We start from the raw sequence: 17950 nt of genomic DNA on the forward strand, positions 1-17950 counted from the left end.
TATGTTATGCTTGATGATTCTTGTCAAGCGTAAAAAACAACAAATTATGAATGTTAAATGAGAGTGGAATGTGACAACATTTGAACTTGGCTCTTCTGAAAACTGTTTATTGCACTTCATCAAATGTTGTGAACTCCTGTTATGGAATAATTCATATATATTTTTTTTAGAAATTATCATTAATTTGATCATTTTAATGACTGGCAATTCTATCTGTACACAGCCTTTAGTCTAAAAAAACTCAGTGGAACCAACATAAAGTTCTTCACATATTTCTGATATGTACTGTATTAATCAGACATGAAAGCAACATTCCGAAACAATATTCTATGGCCATCGCTTTGAATCTTGACATGTCTCGTGACGTCTAAAAATGCCTTACATCAATTTTATTCCCAGGCAAGTTACATGGTAAGAGACTGATTCTTATGGAGATGGCCACTCACTAATCGATCCTTAAAAGTTTGTAGACCACTGCAGGGTAAATGAGAGACATGCTTCAGATTAGCCAATTAGCTCTGATTATTATTTAATCCACGAGGATTTGCTGCCGGTCAATTATTAAAGGCATGAGGCATTTTAAAGACCAATATATTAATTTAAGTAAATTGAATGTGAAAATTGGCCACTGACTGTTAAAATGCCTGGGGCCTTTACCTTTGTGGACTTGAAGGGAAAATGCCAAGGCCAAACCAATTCAGTGGTTTTAAAAATTTGCAAAAGTCCATGGGGAAAAACCTTGAGAGAACCACTACTCATTTTAGAGGAAAGTTGAATTTAATTCAAAACAACAACACTGTGTCAAACTGTAATCCTTTAAATGAGATAACAGGACTAGAAAGTTAAAATCTACCTTAATTAATTGCATCTATGGCAATGATTAAAATAAACCATTCTAGGGAAGTGAAAAGAATTTCCCAAGATCATGTGAATTCCGTGGTTCCGTATTTGCATTCCCTTTCCTGGTCTGGGAAAGGTTAAAGTACACATCTATTACCACCCATGCAGATCTCTCTGTTTCACCCAGCCACACACACACACACACACACACAAACACACACACACACACACACACACATGAGAATCCCTATATCCAAATTTCCCTTGATGACCAATATGTAGGGATTTTTAAACAATATATAAAGAGTGTAATTTACCAAAACGGTGCTCATTGTATTTTTAATCTCTGAATTTACCATAGACAATACACTTTTGCTAGTCTTTTCTGGGAAAGTAGTGAATGTAGCACTGACAGAACCCAATTGTCCTTGGAACAAAGCTGCAGTGTGTGTTTTGAGCAAACATTCAATGTCATTCCTTCTCAACCCATTTACATTCATTTGAAAACCAAAGGTAAAACATGTGCACACCCACAAACCCCATCCTAACTACAAAGTTTACATACTTTAAATGCTTCATAGTTCAAACACTTGCTGTGTTATAACCCAAAAAGCAAGCAGATTTGTTTTGAAGGATGTTAAAATGTTTGTAATGTTTTACATTTTTAAAATGCGTTCACTTCCTCCCATGCCGAAGGTTATTTACAGCAGAGGTGTGCTATAGCATATCAGTAAGGAATAAGGAAGATGTTGGTTCCAAGATATGGAAATGTAATGCAGATGTAATGCTTCCCTCTGCCAGATAACAACCATTCTTCATTCAGAACTTGAAGTTCTAGAACGGTCCAGAATCATGTGAACCAGCATTTCTGTGGAGAATGAGCGGGTTTCGGCTTTTAAAAAGAATACAGGTGCCGTCAATGAGCGCTTTGTATTCCGAATGGTATTTGGTTTCTTTTTTTCTTTGATGTCTGGCTTTCGTATCCTTTTTTATCTTTCTCTCTCTCCCTCCTGCTGTCCTCCTGCTTTTTAGAATACAAAAACATTGGAGAAACTGAGAAGGGCATGTTCATTCACAGAGGAAATCGAAGCTCCCCCTAGCAAACTTAAATTATACTGCACTGACATTAGTAGTGTTTACAGACTGGAGTCTGTTTGTTGTTGTTGTGCGGTACAGAGCTCAAAGGCTCTGTCGTGGGCAGTGTGATTGGTACCATATGAAGGATGGCGTTGTTTGGGTCTCTGAACACAGATATCATTCAGGAGAGAGCTGAATTGGAATATGATCTAAGGAACAAAGCTGCAGTGTGTGTTTTGAGCAAACATTCAATGTCATTCCTTCTCAACCCATTTACATTCATTTGAAAACCAAAGGTAAAACATGTGCACACCCACAAACCCCATCCTAACTACAAAGTTTACATACTTTAAATGCTTCATAGTTCAAACACTTGCTGTGTTATAACCCAAAAAGCAAGCAGATTTGTTTTGAAGGATGTTAAAATGTTTGTAATGTTTTACATTTTTAAAATGCGTTCACTTCCTCCCATGCCGAAGGTTATTTACAGCAGAGGTGTGCTAGCATTGTTTCTGGAATAAGGAATAAGGAAGATGTTAGTTCCAAGATATGGAAATGTAATGCAGATGTAATGCTTCCCTCTGCCAGATAACAACCATTCTTCATTCAGAACTTGAAGTTCTAGAACGGTCCAGAATCATGTGAACCAGCATTTCTGTGGAGAATGAGCGGGTTTCGGCTTTTAAAAAGAATACAGGTGCCGTCAATGAGCGCTTTGTATTCCGAATGGTATTTGGTTTCTTTTTTTCTTTGATGTCTGGCTTTCGTATCCTTTTTTATCTTTCTCTCTCTCCCTCCTGCTGTCCTCCTGCTTTTTAGAATACAAAAACATTGGAGAAACTGAGAAGGGCATGTTCATTCACAGAGGAAATCGAAGCTCCCCCTAGCAAACTTAAATTATACTGCACTGACATTAGTAGTGTTTACAGACTGGAGTCTGTTTGTTGTTGTTGTGCGGTACAGAGCTCAAAGGCTCTATCGTGGGCGGTATGATTGGTACCATATGAAGGATGTCGTTGTTCAGGCCTCTGGACACAGATATCATTCTGAGAGCTGAAGTGGAATATGATCTCACAACTCTGGAATGTGAAAACAGGCTGCTGCCGGGAAACAGGCTTTGTGGGGGTGTTACATATCCCCCCTTTGGGCCAATCTGGTTCGCAGAACAGGCCGCTGAAATGAGAGGTTAGATTAGATCAGAGAAAATTATAGATGAATCATAAGAATGTTAGACATCAGACAGAAATAGTGGATAAAATGTTTCCATATAAAGGTTTGTCCAGTGTTATAATCAGTAGGTGTAGAGAAACACGATGCAACCCAATTAGCAGTAATCGGAAAAGCAAATCTCAAAGGGACACGTATGTTTTAAGGTATTTATGTTTTATAATGTTGTTCTGCATCATTGTCCATGTCAAAAGCATTACATCGTGACATTACATAAGGTCACTGTTTCTGTTTGGGCATGTTCGGAGACCGGACTCATGTTTTGACCTCAGAACAGAATGTTCTTGTCTGAATCCATGGTGACGTAATGTCTCAGACGTCCAGCCCACTGTTCATTCACATCATGACCTCTTTTTTCCTGAAGCAGAGTGAATATACCACTGTTTAAAATATCCTTTTGAGATTCAGATCGAGTCTAAAGCATCCTGACATGACAGACCATGAGAATGCTTGTGAAACTTAATTTATCTGGCATTTTTCACAAAAGGGGAACAAAATAGGGTTAAAACTCTCAAAAATGAAAAACATTTTCAATGATCTGTAAAAGGAAATGTATTCAACCCTCAGAAGGTTAAAGTGACTAAAATATTATAGGGCCTATCAGGTTTAAATAGCTTAAAACCCATACAGAATTGATGTATTGTTATGTAATAGTTATTTCTAGCAATAAATATTAAATAAACATCAAAATTAAATAGACAAATGAAGCAGGTAGCAGGGTGGAAATTTTAGACTAAAATTAAGCTGTCACTCAACTGGAGCTAGTTAGTTCACTGGTTAGTTTGTAGTTATTGATAAACTTACACTACCATTCAAAATGTTGGGGTCGGAAAGATTTTTTTAATGTTTTTGCTCACCAAGGCTGTGTTTATTTGCTTATAAATACAGTAAGTAGAGTAATATTGTGAAATATTGTTACACTTCTAAATAACTGCTTTCCATTTTAATATATTTTAACACATAATTTATCACTGCGATGGCAAGGCTGAATTTTCAGCAGCCATTGCTCCAGTCTTCAGTGTCATTCTAATATGCTGATTCGGTAATCAATAAACACCACTTATCATTATTAGTGTTTAAAACAGTTGTGCTGCTTAAAATCTTTGTGGAAACTGTGATACATTTCTTTTAGGAATATTTGATGAATAGAAAAAAAATGCATTTCAAGTCAAGTCAATTCACTTTTATTTATGTAGCGCTTTATACAATACTGATTGTGTCAAAGCAGCTTTACAGTGCCAAACAGGAAAACAGTTTGTCAATAATGCAAGAGGACAATAACAAAGAGTCATTTGTCCAGCTAAAGTCAGTTCATAGATGATTCAGTGACAAACAGTTTGTCAATAATGCAAGAGGACAATAACAAAGAGTCATTTGTCCAGCTAAAGTCAGTTCATAGATGATTCAGTGATGTCATCATCCAGTTCAGCTCTCTTCCAATAGTGTCTGTGCAATCAGTCAAGCGTCCCCAACTAAGCAAGCCAAAGGCGACAGTGGCAAGGAACCAAAACTCCATTGATTGCAGAAATGAAGAAAAAACCTTGGGAGAAACCAGGCTCAGTCAGGGGGCCAGCTCTCCTCTGGCCAGACGAAACCAGCATGGTGTGGTTTAATTCCAGGCTGCAACACAGGTGCAGAGGATCTGATCTGGATATGGACTGGATCTATATGCCCACGGTGATCTCGGAATAAGAATGAAAGAGACTAATATTAGCATAGATCCCATTTTTCTTACGATGTTGCGAGTACATCGGGTGTTATGGGGTGTATCAGGTGATTTATGTGAAATAAAAGTCTATACTGTCACTTTTTATCAATTTGATGCATCCTATGGGACACAAACTAAAAACTAAAACTAAATGGCAGTGACATGCTAACTAATCATTATTAGTGATGTTGATATTTGTTAAAGGCCTCTCTGAACTGGAAAGATTTACACACTTGTATAAAATAGCTCTGAAAAGCAATGCAAACATTTGAAACTGCCAAGCAGGCAGTAAACTAACACAACACCCCTTTACTTGTATAAATCTTCGTTTAATGATACTCCAAAGTGTGAAAATATGCCATAAATCTCGTTAAAAGTGTCCAGTATCAGAGTGCATACAGAAGTAAACACCACAGTAGGGCATTCAGGCAGATGTGACTGAAAGGTGGCCAGTTAAAATGACACATACACACACCTGATACACACCCCTCAATGACAAAACAGCTGCTGCATGTGTCAAGCACATTATCTTATTAAATACACAACCTGTCATACGTGAGGAAGCATAAGTGTTGCAAAGTTGATTGTGCAAACATAGGCTAAAACCAATAGTGCCCATTTGAACTTTTCACCACGTACAAAAGTGATAAATTGACTTATTTATATTAAGATATGATTTTATTGTTTATTTTGTTTTAAAATGTGCTTTTGGTCTTTGAACAGAAAGTAGTCAAGGTGTATTCTCCTTCAGGCACATTACCATCAAATCCAGATTAGTTTAAAGGGTGCGACACATACCAATCATAGTACTTACGAGATCAGTTTTCTCTAAGGCACCGAACTCTCGTGGTTAGAGGCATGTAGACAGTCATAACTAACCTAATCAAACAACACCCACATATCCTTTATTATTAAACAAACTCTGATATTTCTGTAAAGCTTTGTGAAGATGCAGTTTGTCTTCAGATAACATTGAAAGTGAATGTGAATCAAAATGGACACACTGGTTTGGTAAGAAAACACAGGCTTTTCTTTTCCTCTCAGATGAATAATGTTAAAATGTGTCATTAATTAAATATAACAATATGTGTATAAAAACAATGTGTTTGACAATGATGTGACAAAAAACAAGACAAAAGAGCGAATGAAGGGAATGTTGTACAGAACAAAATATTAATTGGTAACCTGTTAATTAATTCTTCATTGAAGAAACAGTTTCTTCTTAGTTAGTTACTTTTAGGGTTTTGTGTTACATCTTATGTTGTTAAATGAATGGTTATTGCATTATTGTAGTATCATGTGTGTTACGATGATAGTGCTTTCTATTTGTTTACATGACACTGTGTACATTCTTTATATTAGTATTTACCTCAACTTGTGGGAAAGCTACTTGTGATTCACTTTGATTCTACATGTGGCTTTCTTATTACAGCCTATGTTGCCAGTGAATTATAAAGGTGCAAAACAGATTTTAGTACTTCAGTAGGTTGATATATCATTATATCAGTTAATGAAGTACACTTTTTTGTACATTTAATTTCAAAACCTAAAATATTGCTACCACAATGTTCTGGCAACCACAGCTTTTTTTTTTTTTTTTTTACCAGAAATGTCACAGATTTTTCTACAATGCACTTTTTGATCAAATAAAAACACTTTATGATACTGTAGCAAAATTAAGCAATTGAACTCTAATATGAAATCAAAGGTTTGACTTTTGATATTTCCAGTAGTTTATCTTTCAACTGCCAAGTTGTTGTGGTTTTGCAAAACTCCCAGGTTGAAGCAGCCATATTTTATTTCTCAGAAAGGTGTGGGAAGGAGATCAATGAATGCCAGAGTACAAGGACATCAAAACATCAGGCTGTCATTGCCAACAGATCAGACTATGCCAAGCTGGTATCTTCAAACTAACAGGACAAGTTGTGTAATGCTGTATAGGTGACAGGCACAAACCCCAGGAGATAGGAGATCACAGGCACTGTACAGCGACAACATTGTGTGTACATTGTACATTTCTATGGGGTTAGAGTAGCATTTGAAACTGCAGGCCTACTACCAATGAATGTACTGAGATATTGAGATGTTTAAGGTGAAAATTACAACAAAGCTCTGCAGGAAACGTGTTTCTAAGTAACTAAACCCTGCATGGGAAAAAAGAAAAGAGATCCACTGAAATAAGAGTCGGTCGTGGGAACAGAGCAGTGACAAGCTCTCATGTGTTTATAGTTAGTGTCAAGGTCACTGTCAAGGTCGAGGCCAATGTGCTGTTAGTGTATAAATAACATGAGCTCAATGTTATTTGGGCTTTCTTGCAACATGGTGAAGTATTTAAGCATGACTATTTTGCAGACTGTAAAACATGAGACATCCATCCAAGTCTGATTGAATCAAAATAGACCCTATTTTTGTTAGTGTACATCTTGTGCAATTAATCTGTTAATCCACAAAAACAAAAAATTTATTTTCATAATCAAAATCAGAAAATGTGTTTACCTTCTGTGACATTTCTTTTCTGATGTCAGTTTGATGGCTTGAACAGAACATCCACTCCCCTCCAAACGTCTGTCTGTTTCACTTGGAAATCACAATAATGAAGCTGGTCACTACTTCTGATTCAAGAAAAAAGTTCATTACAATGCACAAAATAACTGTCCGTGCAAGACAAACATTGCAACAATGCTATAGAAGCCGATAGCAGTCGATAACTGAAACACACGATGGCATTTGTTTCTTCATCTGAATAATTTGGAGAAATTTGGCGTTTTTGCTTTACAGTAGTTGATTACATATGATAATGTCGATTACTGTGGGTTTTTCGGTGGGTTTTTGTGATGTTTTTATCAGCTGTTTGAACTCTTATTCTGATGGCACCCGTTTACTGCAGAGGATCTATTGATGAGCAAGTGGTGTAATGCTACATTTTTCCAAATCTGCTCCGATGAAGAAACTTATCTGAGAGTCTGAAAGCTAGTGAATTTTCAGCAAATTTTTATTTTTAGGGTGAACTTTTCCTATTATCAAAGTAGCACCTCTTTCAGGTATCTAAATGAGATATACAGTACTCCAGTGAATGACAACAAATATTAGGAAGTGTCTGTCTGTGGGATGCCGCAACTGACCAATCAGAATCTCATAATCCAAAGAGCTGTATAATAAATTTGTATAGTCACTTTTAATATGACATTGATATATTAGAATCCCTAACTGTCGCCTAAACCTAATATATGAAATGCAATAGGCAGATAATAATGAGATCACGTTGTACAATGAACATCTAACCTCTTTTATCCAGCAATGCATCTGAGACTCTAAAGTAGTTGGGGACGCTTGACTGATTGCACAGACACTATTGGAAGAGAGCTGAACTGGATGATGACATCACTGAATCATCTATGAACTGAATTTAGCTGGAAAAATTACTCTTTGTTATTGTCCTCTTGCATTATTGACAAACTGTTTTCCTGTTTGGCACTGTAAAGCTGCTTTGACACAAATCAATATTGTATAAAGCGCTATGCAAATAAAGGTGACTTGATTTGACCATGTGGAATGTATTATTTCTATATAAATAGAATATATAAATATATATATATACTGTGTGTGTGTGTGTGTGTATATAGTGTCTGACAACAGTCCTCTGGAACACTATTCACTACTTCTCTCATGAAACAGAAAGGAATTTTCGTTGGTATCCGAACCTGTAACAGTAAGTTTTCTGAAAGTATAAAACACCCACACATATGATGGCAGTGCTTTTGCAACAGCAATAAAATATTCAATACTCTAAAAATCTTGCACAATAGCAAGTTGAATATTGATTATATGCTCATATGGATGAGTAAAAAAACAAAGACACCTGCAAGTTGCTCAGAACCTTTGGCCTATTTACAACATTATGCAGCATATGCAAAACAGCTGACAGGTGAAAAATAATCCCTTTATATTTATCGTGCCTTGCATGTATTTACATTTTATCATCCGCAACATAAAACTTCTGAGGATTTATTAGTCAGCCAGAGTGAAATTTTTCCTCATTTACATTTCTTCTCAGGCAGAGTTATCTTATACGCCCTAGAACAACATGCTGCAGCAAAACATTCCTTGTCAACACCTTTTCCAAACATGACACTGCATTTAGGCTGCTTTTACAGACATGCATGAGTATTTTGACATTCACATTGGGAAAATAATAAAATTTAAAGTATAAACACAACAAAACTTTGCATCATGCAAAATAATCACAAATACTAAGTTAAAGGGGTCATATGATGCGATTTCAAGTTTTCCTTTCTCTTTGGAGTGTTACAAGCCGATTGTGCATAGATAAGATCCCTGAAGTTGCAAAGACTAAAGTCTCAAAACCAAAGAGATATTCTTTATCAAAGTTAAGACTCTGCCACGCCCCCCTAAAACGGCTCAGAGCAGACTGCGCTTGTCGGAAGGAGGGACTTTGTAGAAAACGAAGCGTTTGAGAGAGTCGGGGCATATAGGACCTACAATAATGTACAGTATTTGAAAAATAATGTGTTTTTTGAACATTAAAGCATGTCAACATATTCTGTTACACCAAGTACACAAAATAATGATCTTTAAAAACGCATCATATGACCCCTTTAAGGAGAATCCTGTTTTTTTGATAACTTCCTTGATGTAAATAGGTGTGGTTTAGGAAGTTTCCTTGTACACATTCCTTAAAACAACAGATAAGAGCTCAACAATCTCTCTTTTTTGTATACACTAGATTTAATAGTGCATGGGATACATGCTTTTAAAAGAAAGAAAGAAAGAAAGAAAGAAAGAAAGAAACCTAGTTTTCCACAAAAAATATCACAACATCTATTTTCTCGATTTTCATATGACAGCATGTGACAGAAACTCCAGATATTACCATGACTATCAGCCTTTAAAACAGCAGAAAGGAGAACTCAACTGAAAGAAGAACAATTCCATAGGACTGTATTTGCATTTCCTATTGTAACATGATCTCAAAAAAAAAATCCCATTGCATCATGATCAACAACTGTTTTGATTGGATGACTTGTAATAAATCATTTAACTTTTTTCACTTTTACAGTTTCACTTTTAAACACCATTCTAGTAGACAGGGTAGACAGATCAATCTTACAAGACAGATCAAAGTACAAGCCACATACAGTGTGTGTTCAGTCTATGGACCGTTCTTAAACGTCATCTCTCTGTGACACGTGTCAAACTCTGGTCCTGGAGGGCCTGTGTCCTGCAGAGTGTAGCTCCAAAAAGCTCCAAAACACCTGCCTGCAACTTTCTAGTAATCCTGAAGACCTTGATTAGCTGGTTCAGATTTGTTTAATTAGGTTTGGAGCTAAACTCTGCAGGACAGTAGCCCTCCAGTAACTGACAACAGCTGGCAATTACTGTCTATCTGTGTTTTGGGGACATTCAATATGTTTTTTTTCCCTTCATTTGGCTGGTTGCAAAGTAAAAAATAAAACTGTACAAATATTATACACTCCTGTTACATATTGTGCATATACTACAAGACAATGTCCTTTCTTTGGGCGTTTGCAGGTTTGAACAGTTGTAAAAGTACCAAGAAGCTAATCATCCCTTATCTTACATAAGCAAAAGTGAAAGTAACTCAATAGATTTCTGCTTGGGTGAAATAATTACAAAAGAAAAGTGGATGAGACACTATTACTAGCATTGGTTTTTATTTCTCAGAAAACACAGGACCGTGAAATAGACAATGACAGAAGACATATGATATAGAGACTATATGAAAGTGCTTGAATTAATACAAAAATGATTTTCATTAATGTCATAAGTTATGGTAAAACATCACCAAAAAGCTGACAGATTCTTAAGAAAAAAAAACCATTTATTTTTTAATTTCTCAGAAAAACACAGGAGCTTATATGAAATATATATGGATAAAAACAGTGCTATACTGTACATAATACTATATGGAATTGTGAAGTGCTTGAATTAATATAAAATGATTTACATAAATATAAGTCAAAAATCATATTTTAAGGACATTGTGGCATCACACAATACAGTTTTGTTATAGTGAATTATTATAAGAGAAATTGTTCAGAATAAGCAACAAATAATAATGCAGAATTATTAATGAATGAACTAATAAGATAAAGACTTGAGCAATCTACAGAAAAGACACTTACTGTAAGTATTTAATTTGTTATGTCATATTGCTAATGCTCAAACCTGGTGGAAACCAAATTTCATACAGCTGGAGTTGCTAGTAGTGGTATATAACAAATCATAACAAATACACAATTTTTTGACCAGTACCTTTTTCACAACATAAGTCAGTCTCATATGTTCTGAGTTTAAGTCTGTAGTTATTTTGACAATGAAAGTGTGGCACAGGTCGATAACCCTTTGGCCTTGTTCACCTCAAACATTTTACAGTCTAAATAGATTCAGACCAGCCCAAACCAGACCAGACCACATTACCACTTAAGACTAGTATTGACCTGCTGCCTGTCAACCACACATCAGAGAATAAGGTGACCAGGTTTACAGTAATGATGAGGATTTAGAGTAAAATCTCTCCACAAACATGCTGGTGTCTAAATCTAAGAATTAGCCTTCCATAATGGCTATACCTGACACTTACTGAATAATGTTCTATGTAAACAGTTATTTTAACCACTTGCTTGGAGTTCTCAAAGTGCATAACAATCAAAACACTGTTAAATGCAATATGAAGAAAGCTGATTTTCAAAACTCTTTCACTTATTTAAAAGTTGTACCAGATTATATTTTTAAAAAACCATTGAAGCTTCAGCATTATGTACAAAATGTGCAGTTGCCTCACCAATGTAACATAGTTCAATATGTCGGACTACCAAGCACTTTCTTCTCAAATATCATCACAATTTTGAGCAATATCGGTTGTGCCGTCCTTGGTGTGTAAGCTCTAACAATAGAAGGACATGATTTGTATTACATTTACATGTGCTCGGAATAAATGACCCATGGCAGAAAAAAACGTGAGCGAGGGCCATAATAAGGGAAATCAGATGAGATAAGATGAATTTATTTACATCATGTATGCCAATTGACAGCCTACCACATGTGACTTGTGAGTTTTACCTCATGCATTTGTGTACATAGTACACAAACCAAGGAACACTCAATCCAAGACACAAGTCAGGTGACTCAAAGGTAACAATAAGTCAGGACAATATTTTTCTCCTGAGCCGACTAATATGAACCACTAGGAACCATTTAATCGGATGATTAAATATTTGAAATATTTATGAAAGACACAGTTTACAAATAAAACCAATAACCTGAGGGGTCACACTTTTTATGAATTTAAAGTGGTTATCTTTATGACAGCATGTGGAAGTGACATGTTTTCCTTGTGGAATCATGCTGTAGAGGAAAGGTCACAAACCTGATGATCCAGCAGTGGTCTACCATGACTATGAATTCTTCTATCAGCAACATTACCAGAACATGAAAGCTAAACACTAGGAACTACATACAAAATAAAAAAAAAGAAAAGAAAAAAGGGGAATAACGAAAACTGTGATAAAGTTAAAGAGCTAAAGGGGCAGTCGTGGCCTAATGATTAGAGAGTCAGACTTGTAACCCAAAGGTTGCGGGCTTGAGTCTCAGGTCCGGCAGGGATTGTAGGTGGGAGGAGTGAATAACCAGCGCTCCCTTCCACCCTCAATACCACGACTGAGGTGAGACCCTTGAGCAAGTGAAAGTGAAAGTGAAAAGTGAAAGTGACGTGACATGTGGCCAAGTGACCCATACTCGGAATTAGTGCTCTGCATTTACCCACCCAAAGACATACACAGCAGTGAACACACACACACCCGGAGCAGTGGGCAGCCATTTTTGCTGCGGCGCCCGGGGAGCAGTTGGGGGTTCGGTGCCTTGCTCAAGGACACCTCAGTCGTGGTATTGAAGGTGGGAGAGAGCGCTGTACATTCACTCCCCCCACCTACAATCCCTGCCGGTACGAGACTCGAACCCACAACCTTTGGGTTATGAGTCCGACTCTCTAACCATTAGGCCACGACTTCCCCCGCAAGGCACCGAACCCCCAACTGCTCCCCAGGCTCCGCAGCAATATGGCTGCCCACTGCTTCGGGTGTGTATGTGTGTGTGTGTGCACTTGGATGGGTTAAATGCAGAGCACAAATTCTATGGGTCACCATTCTTGGCCACACGTCACTTCACTTCACTAAATGAAGCTAAATCATCAAGCAAGCTGACTAGCTTCCTTGCAGAACATGTGGTGAGATTGTTAATAAAGTTTCTAAACATTATGTTTTAAGTAGTCCATATAACACAGCAATCTAGAATGCCTGATTCTGATTGGCTGAAGGGCGTTCTCATGTTTTTAATAACCACATGGCTATAAAACAATTCCAGTCCTGACCACATTACAGTTCCATATTACTTCACCAATTTATTTCAGTTATTTTAAAAAGCCTAAGAGCCAACAACAGCAAAATATCCACACACACACAAAAAAAAAAACACTGGCCAAGCAAATAAATCACCAATGAGTGGCTTTTAACCTCTCACCAAAGATATCTGTTGTGTTATACTTAAAAAAATAAAACAATCCAGGACTACCATAGAACAATATTGTACAAATTATTACATGCATTGTCGCATGGCTTTACTTGTATTCCACTGAGTATAACAACCATGTGCCGCCTGGCTCAGGTAACCACAGCAGGTGCTGCAGCAGTGAGCTGGAGGATCAGGTGAGGCCCTGTGTGTGTCATTACCATAGTCCTCATTAGACCCCACGGATGACCTGTAACCAGACACAAAGCCAATCTGAGCAAACAAGCACGCTCACACAAATATTGTCAAGCTTAGCCAGAAAAACCAGGGACTAAACTGTGTTTTGTCAGCAAATTATTTTTCAAATCAACTTGAAATGTTTAAAGCATGCTAAATAATTGTTCATCTGATTTCCCAGATACAATTCCTGTATGTTTTGATAAGCAAATTCCTGGCTTCAAGAGTTAAAGTCCCCCCAAAATTAAAATTCAGTCATCATCGTTTCCGGCATATTTGACTCTTTTCACAAAACAAGATATTTTGAAAAAATTAAATCGGTACAGTGGTCATTTGGCCTTATTGGCTTTCATTGTATACAAAAAAAAAAAACAGTTGAAACATTCTTCAAAATATCTTTTTTTGTATTCTACAGTAGAAAATCATACAGGAACAAAATGCCAATGAGTAAACGATAACATATCTTTCATTTTTGGGTGAACTGTCCCTTAAGGACATCCATTTGTTTTTTTCTAGCATTAGGTTGTCGAATGTGGGAATGCAAATTAAACTAACTGTTTAAGATCCACTGAAAACTATTTCTACCATTCCACACAGCATTGAGCACAAGAGTCATAAGCCGTGATACATAAAATGTGTCTCAAATAAATCTCTTACTATTAGGCAGGGGTATCCAAAATCCTGCTCCTGGAGGGCCACCTTCCAGCAGTTTCGCTGTATTCCTAATTTAACATCACTGGAGTTAAGCTGCCTTGCTAATGGTTCATAACATTTCCTTCTTTAACTGGCCTTTCCTTATCAAGGGTATGAGACACACACACATGCAAAGTATTTCCAGAATGTCAATGCATTATGAATTGCCATCACATTATGGAAATATTTCCTGTGACCTTTTATAGGCTGATGTCATTCACTAAGGAAGTGGACATTACCATGTAAGCCACTAACATCTGATTTCATTCACAGCAATTTCAGCCAGAAATCGTATAAACTTATTCGTAAATTTAGTTTTTTTTTTTTTTTTAACAGTATAAACTGCTGAAGTTTCTTCAAGCCTCATGTGATTTTCTAAAACTCCGGCCATTCAGCATTAAAAAGTGACTCACTGTACTGAAGTGTAAAGTCAGTAAAGTAAATCACGCAAACCGTGTGACAGTCATGATGTTAACAAACATTATGTTAACAACCATTACTTCCACATTAGAAATCAACTCAAACTGGCTACATCCAGCACCTTCAGGCAAAAAGTACAGCAAAAGAGAAGATTAAGAAATCAACTGAGACACTTCCTCTGTATAAGGATCAGAACATGATGACAAATACTGAGGTCATATTTACAACATCACACTTCCTGCTACACATTGTGCAGCTAAGAAAATGGAATTCATATTTTGTGTAATATTGGTTTCTCAAGAATAAAATAATTTAAAACAGATTATGGGTGACAAAATAAAAATGTATTTTTATATACTGTCAAACTTCCCAAAACATTTCCACAGCACAGTGCAACTTTTTCCAAAGGCCGCAATGACAGTGAATGAGTGTATACACAGGAATTGTCAACTCTTTAGCCATTTACACAAGTCTGCTACAACATACAGATGAAAATCTAGAAAACCTTTGAAGCTACAAATAATGGACTAAATAAAGCATATAAACCTTGGACTTATTACCTAGCCACAAAGTTAACTGTGGTGAGGAATTAATCAACTAAGAATATTTTTTAAATGGTTTAATTTGCAGTTTAGAAAACAGTATATTCACAGAAAAAGGTCAATGACCATGACTACTTCTCAGTGTATCCAAAAGGTCTATCTGCAGGAAATGAAAACATTTAGCAGCCTTGTGGTTAGGACTCAAAACAGAACCACCATTAGCTTTTAGATAAAAGCTTTAAAGCTTACTTATCAGCTAAAGCCAGCACCTGAAGTCATGTGTGGGATATATGTGCACTATATTTCTGAAACAAAAAGTGACTATGAAAATGTGAAGGTGTTGTACTAAAATGACTAATTACACAACTTTTTATAGCAGATGCAACAAGTATTTGTGAATTTTAATGTATGCCATCTTTTTCAATATATATATACACACACACACAGTATATAGTAGTCAACATTTGAAGTGGATCAAAAAAGTTCATCAAAATATATATATATATATATCATACAGAACACTGCTGGAAGTGTATTGACAATTTAACATGTGATTCTTGTGTAAACTGCACACAAAAACTGACATTAAAATTGTTACTTGCACATGCAGATCAACAATTCAGATCTGAACAGCTGAAATTTTTCAATTTCACTTTTTAATAAAAAAATAGTTTTCAATTTCTCAAAAGATCACTTTGAACCAGTTTTTATACACACTTGACATCCAAAAAAACAACAACCTGATTTCTCTTATACACTTAAAAAATTTTTCACGTAGATTATTTTTGTCTTTCAATATCTGTCACAAAGTCCATTTGGATTCACCGTATCAAATAAGCAAGTGCAGCTCCGAATGTAGCCACACTACCAATGGCCATCAATGTGTTTCTCACAGCCGCTTCTGTATTTGGGACATGAAAAAATTCCACAAAGCCATCCTAAGGAGAAAAACATACATACACTAGGTAAGAACAGGTTACAAACAAAGCTAAACTTTAAATAAAAGCATATGCAGTCCTGTGATTGGGGGAAAAAAATAAAGAAAAAGAAAAAAAACTCACCCATGCATTGTTTTTGAGCAGCCAGTCCCGCTGGGTTATGAGAAGATAGGAAGAGATCTCTTTCCCCACCAGACTCGCACACTTGCTAAGTCCTTTATCATTCTGATGCTTGCATACCATTGCCCCAAGAGTAAGCAGGCTGGCAATGCGACCCCAGTTTGTGATGCCATCGCTGAAGAGTTCTGTTGCAACAGTCTTGACGAAACTCACATCTTCTCCTTTCTGCTCCAGATTCAGACGTGCAATCATACCTGAAAGAGGGAGATGTTAAAGGCTACTGCGGAATCATAAAGGTCATAAATACGTGGCATGAAGTGGAGCAACCTGCCAGGCCAGGTGCGTGTTGTGGGTGAGGCTGCCATTACACTCTTTAACAATGTTTACCCTGCTCTTGTCAACCCATTAACATTATGAAACAAAGCGAAATGGAAGCCGTAGAGCGCTACTCGCTATAAATCAGCAAGAACTTGTGAAATTACCTTTGTAAGCCAGTTCGTGCTTCACCACAAGACTTTCCACAACCCGATTCATCGTTGCCAGAACCTGTTTATTCCCACTTTTAGAATGAGGGAATCCAGTAAAGTTTTTTAAGAAAATGTCAATAATCTCTCGTGTGTCCATTTCCAGAGCGTCATAGATGGACGTGTATTCATCTTGTACTTCCTCGCAATCCGGCTCAGGCGAGGATGGTACCGAGCCCTGGAGTCCGTTCCCTGTAAACTGGTTCTGGGGTTTCAGTTCTGGCATTACCAGTGGCTTGCGACCAAGCCCGCCCGAGCTGCTGTTGACGTTAAGAGCTGTTATTCCAATGCATGGCCAAAAGCCTTTGTCGTTTAAAACTTTACTCCCAGGGAACATTTTGCTAATTCACATTAATGCTTTTAATCCAATTTATCAACGACGTATATGGTAGGAAACGACGTCCTTCAAAATTAAAACTGAACGCAAATCTACTACATTTTACTTTAGCAAGGCGAAGCGTTGGTGAGAAGTTTCGATGTTATATACAATCGGAACAGGGGCGGGCTGTCTCGCTGTTGACCAATCATTGACGAAAACACGTAGCCTACTGCGCTTTCGAAACGTTAGGTACGTCAGGTTCCGCACGTAAAATGCGCTCCACATTCGTGTAAAGCCCCCAAATCTGTGACAATGAGAATATTTACATTCTCTTCGTAAAACGGCACTGGGTTTGCATCAGCAGAGGCAATATTTCAAATAATTTCATGTCAAAATGTTTCACAGCCTGGTAGGATTAACGTCCATTCAGTTTAGAAACGACCAGAGATCAGTATTCTTATGTTTGGGTTTAAAGATTCCACCCTGTTTTCTTTCCTTGGTCTGCCCATTTTTTCAAAGAGTGGCGCTCCCCCTAGTGAGAACTAGTTGTAGAACAGAATTTGCAGCAAAGAATGTATAACATATGCAAATCATGAGCAGCCAAAGCTTCAGATCTATTACGGTTCAGTTTTTATTTTTCAAAGAGCCCCATTTAATTAGGCAAACAAGACAGAAATTGACACATTGGCAATTAGTTAACACCGGTTGTGCACCGCTAGATATTTTACAAGACATAGGCTATATACAGACAATACTAGCTT

The 17950-nt window shown here is 36.9% G+C and overlaps 1 protein-coding gene across 1 annotated transcript; it reads right to left on the bottom strand.

Annotated features, from left to right (window-relative positions):
• Positions 1-15927: 15927 nt before the first annotated feature.
• On the bottom strand, positions 15928-17610 carry LOC107732475 (induced myeloid leukemia cell differentiation protein Mcl-1 homolog). Its single transcript, XM_016543820.1, has 3 exons — positions 16829-17610; positions 16350-16600; positions 15928-16226 (listed from the first exon to the last, which is right to left on the bottom strand). The coding sequence occupies exons 1-3, from the start codon at positions 17205-17207 to the stop codon at positions 16110-16112; spliced, it is 747 nt and encodes a 248-aa protein (XP_016399306.1). The 5' UTR covers positions 17208-17610; the 3' UTR covers positions 15928-16109.
• Positions 17611-17950: the final 340 nt, after the last annotated feature.

The sequence above is a fragment of the Sinocyclocheilus rhinocerous genome, unplaced genomic scaffold, assembly GCF_001515625.1.
Source record: "Sinocyclocheilus rhinocerous isolate Xijiao unplaced genomic scaffold, SAMN03320098_v1.1 scaffold3081, whole genome shotgun sequence".
NCBI lineage: Eukaryota > Metazoa > Chordata > Actinopteri > Cypriniformes > Cyprinidae > Sinocyclocheilus > Sinocyclocheilus rhinocerous.

Bases quoted from the DNA above. Each gene is read 5' to 3' on its own strand.
- LOC107732475 (XM_016543820.1), bottom strand. From the start codon at position 17,207: ATGTTCCCTGGGAGTAAAGTTTTAAACGACAAAGGCTTTTGGCCATGC. The intron at 16,601-16,828 runs GTAATTTCACAA...TCCCTCTTTCAG, and splicing joins GCACGAACTGGCTTACAAAG to GTATGATTGCACGTCTGAAT. The intron at 16,227-16,349 runs GTGAGTTTTTTT...TTTTCTCCTTAG, and splicing joins TGCTCAAAAACAATGCATGG to GATGGCTTTGTGGAATTTTT.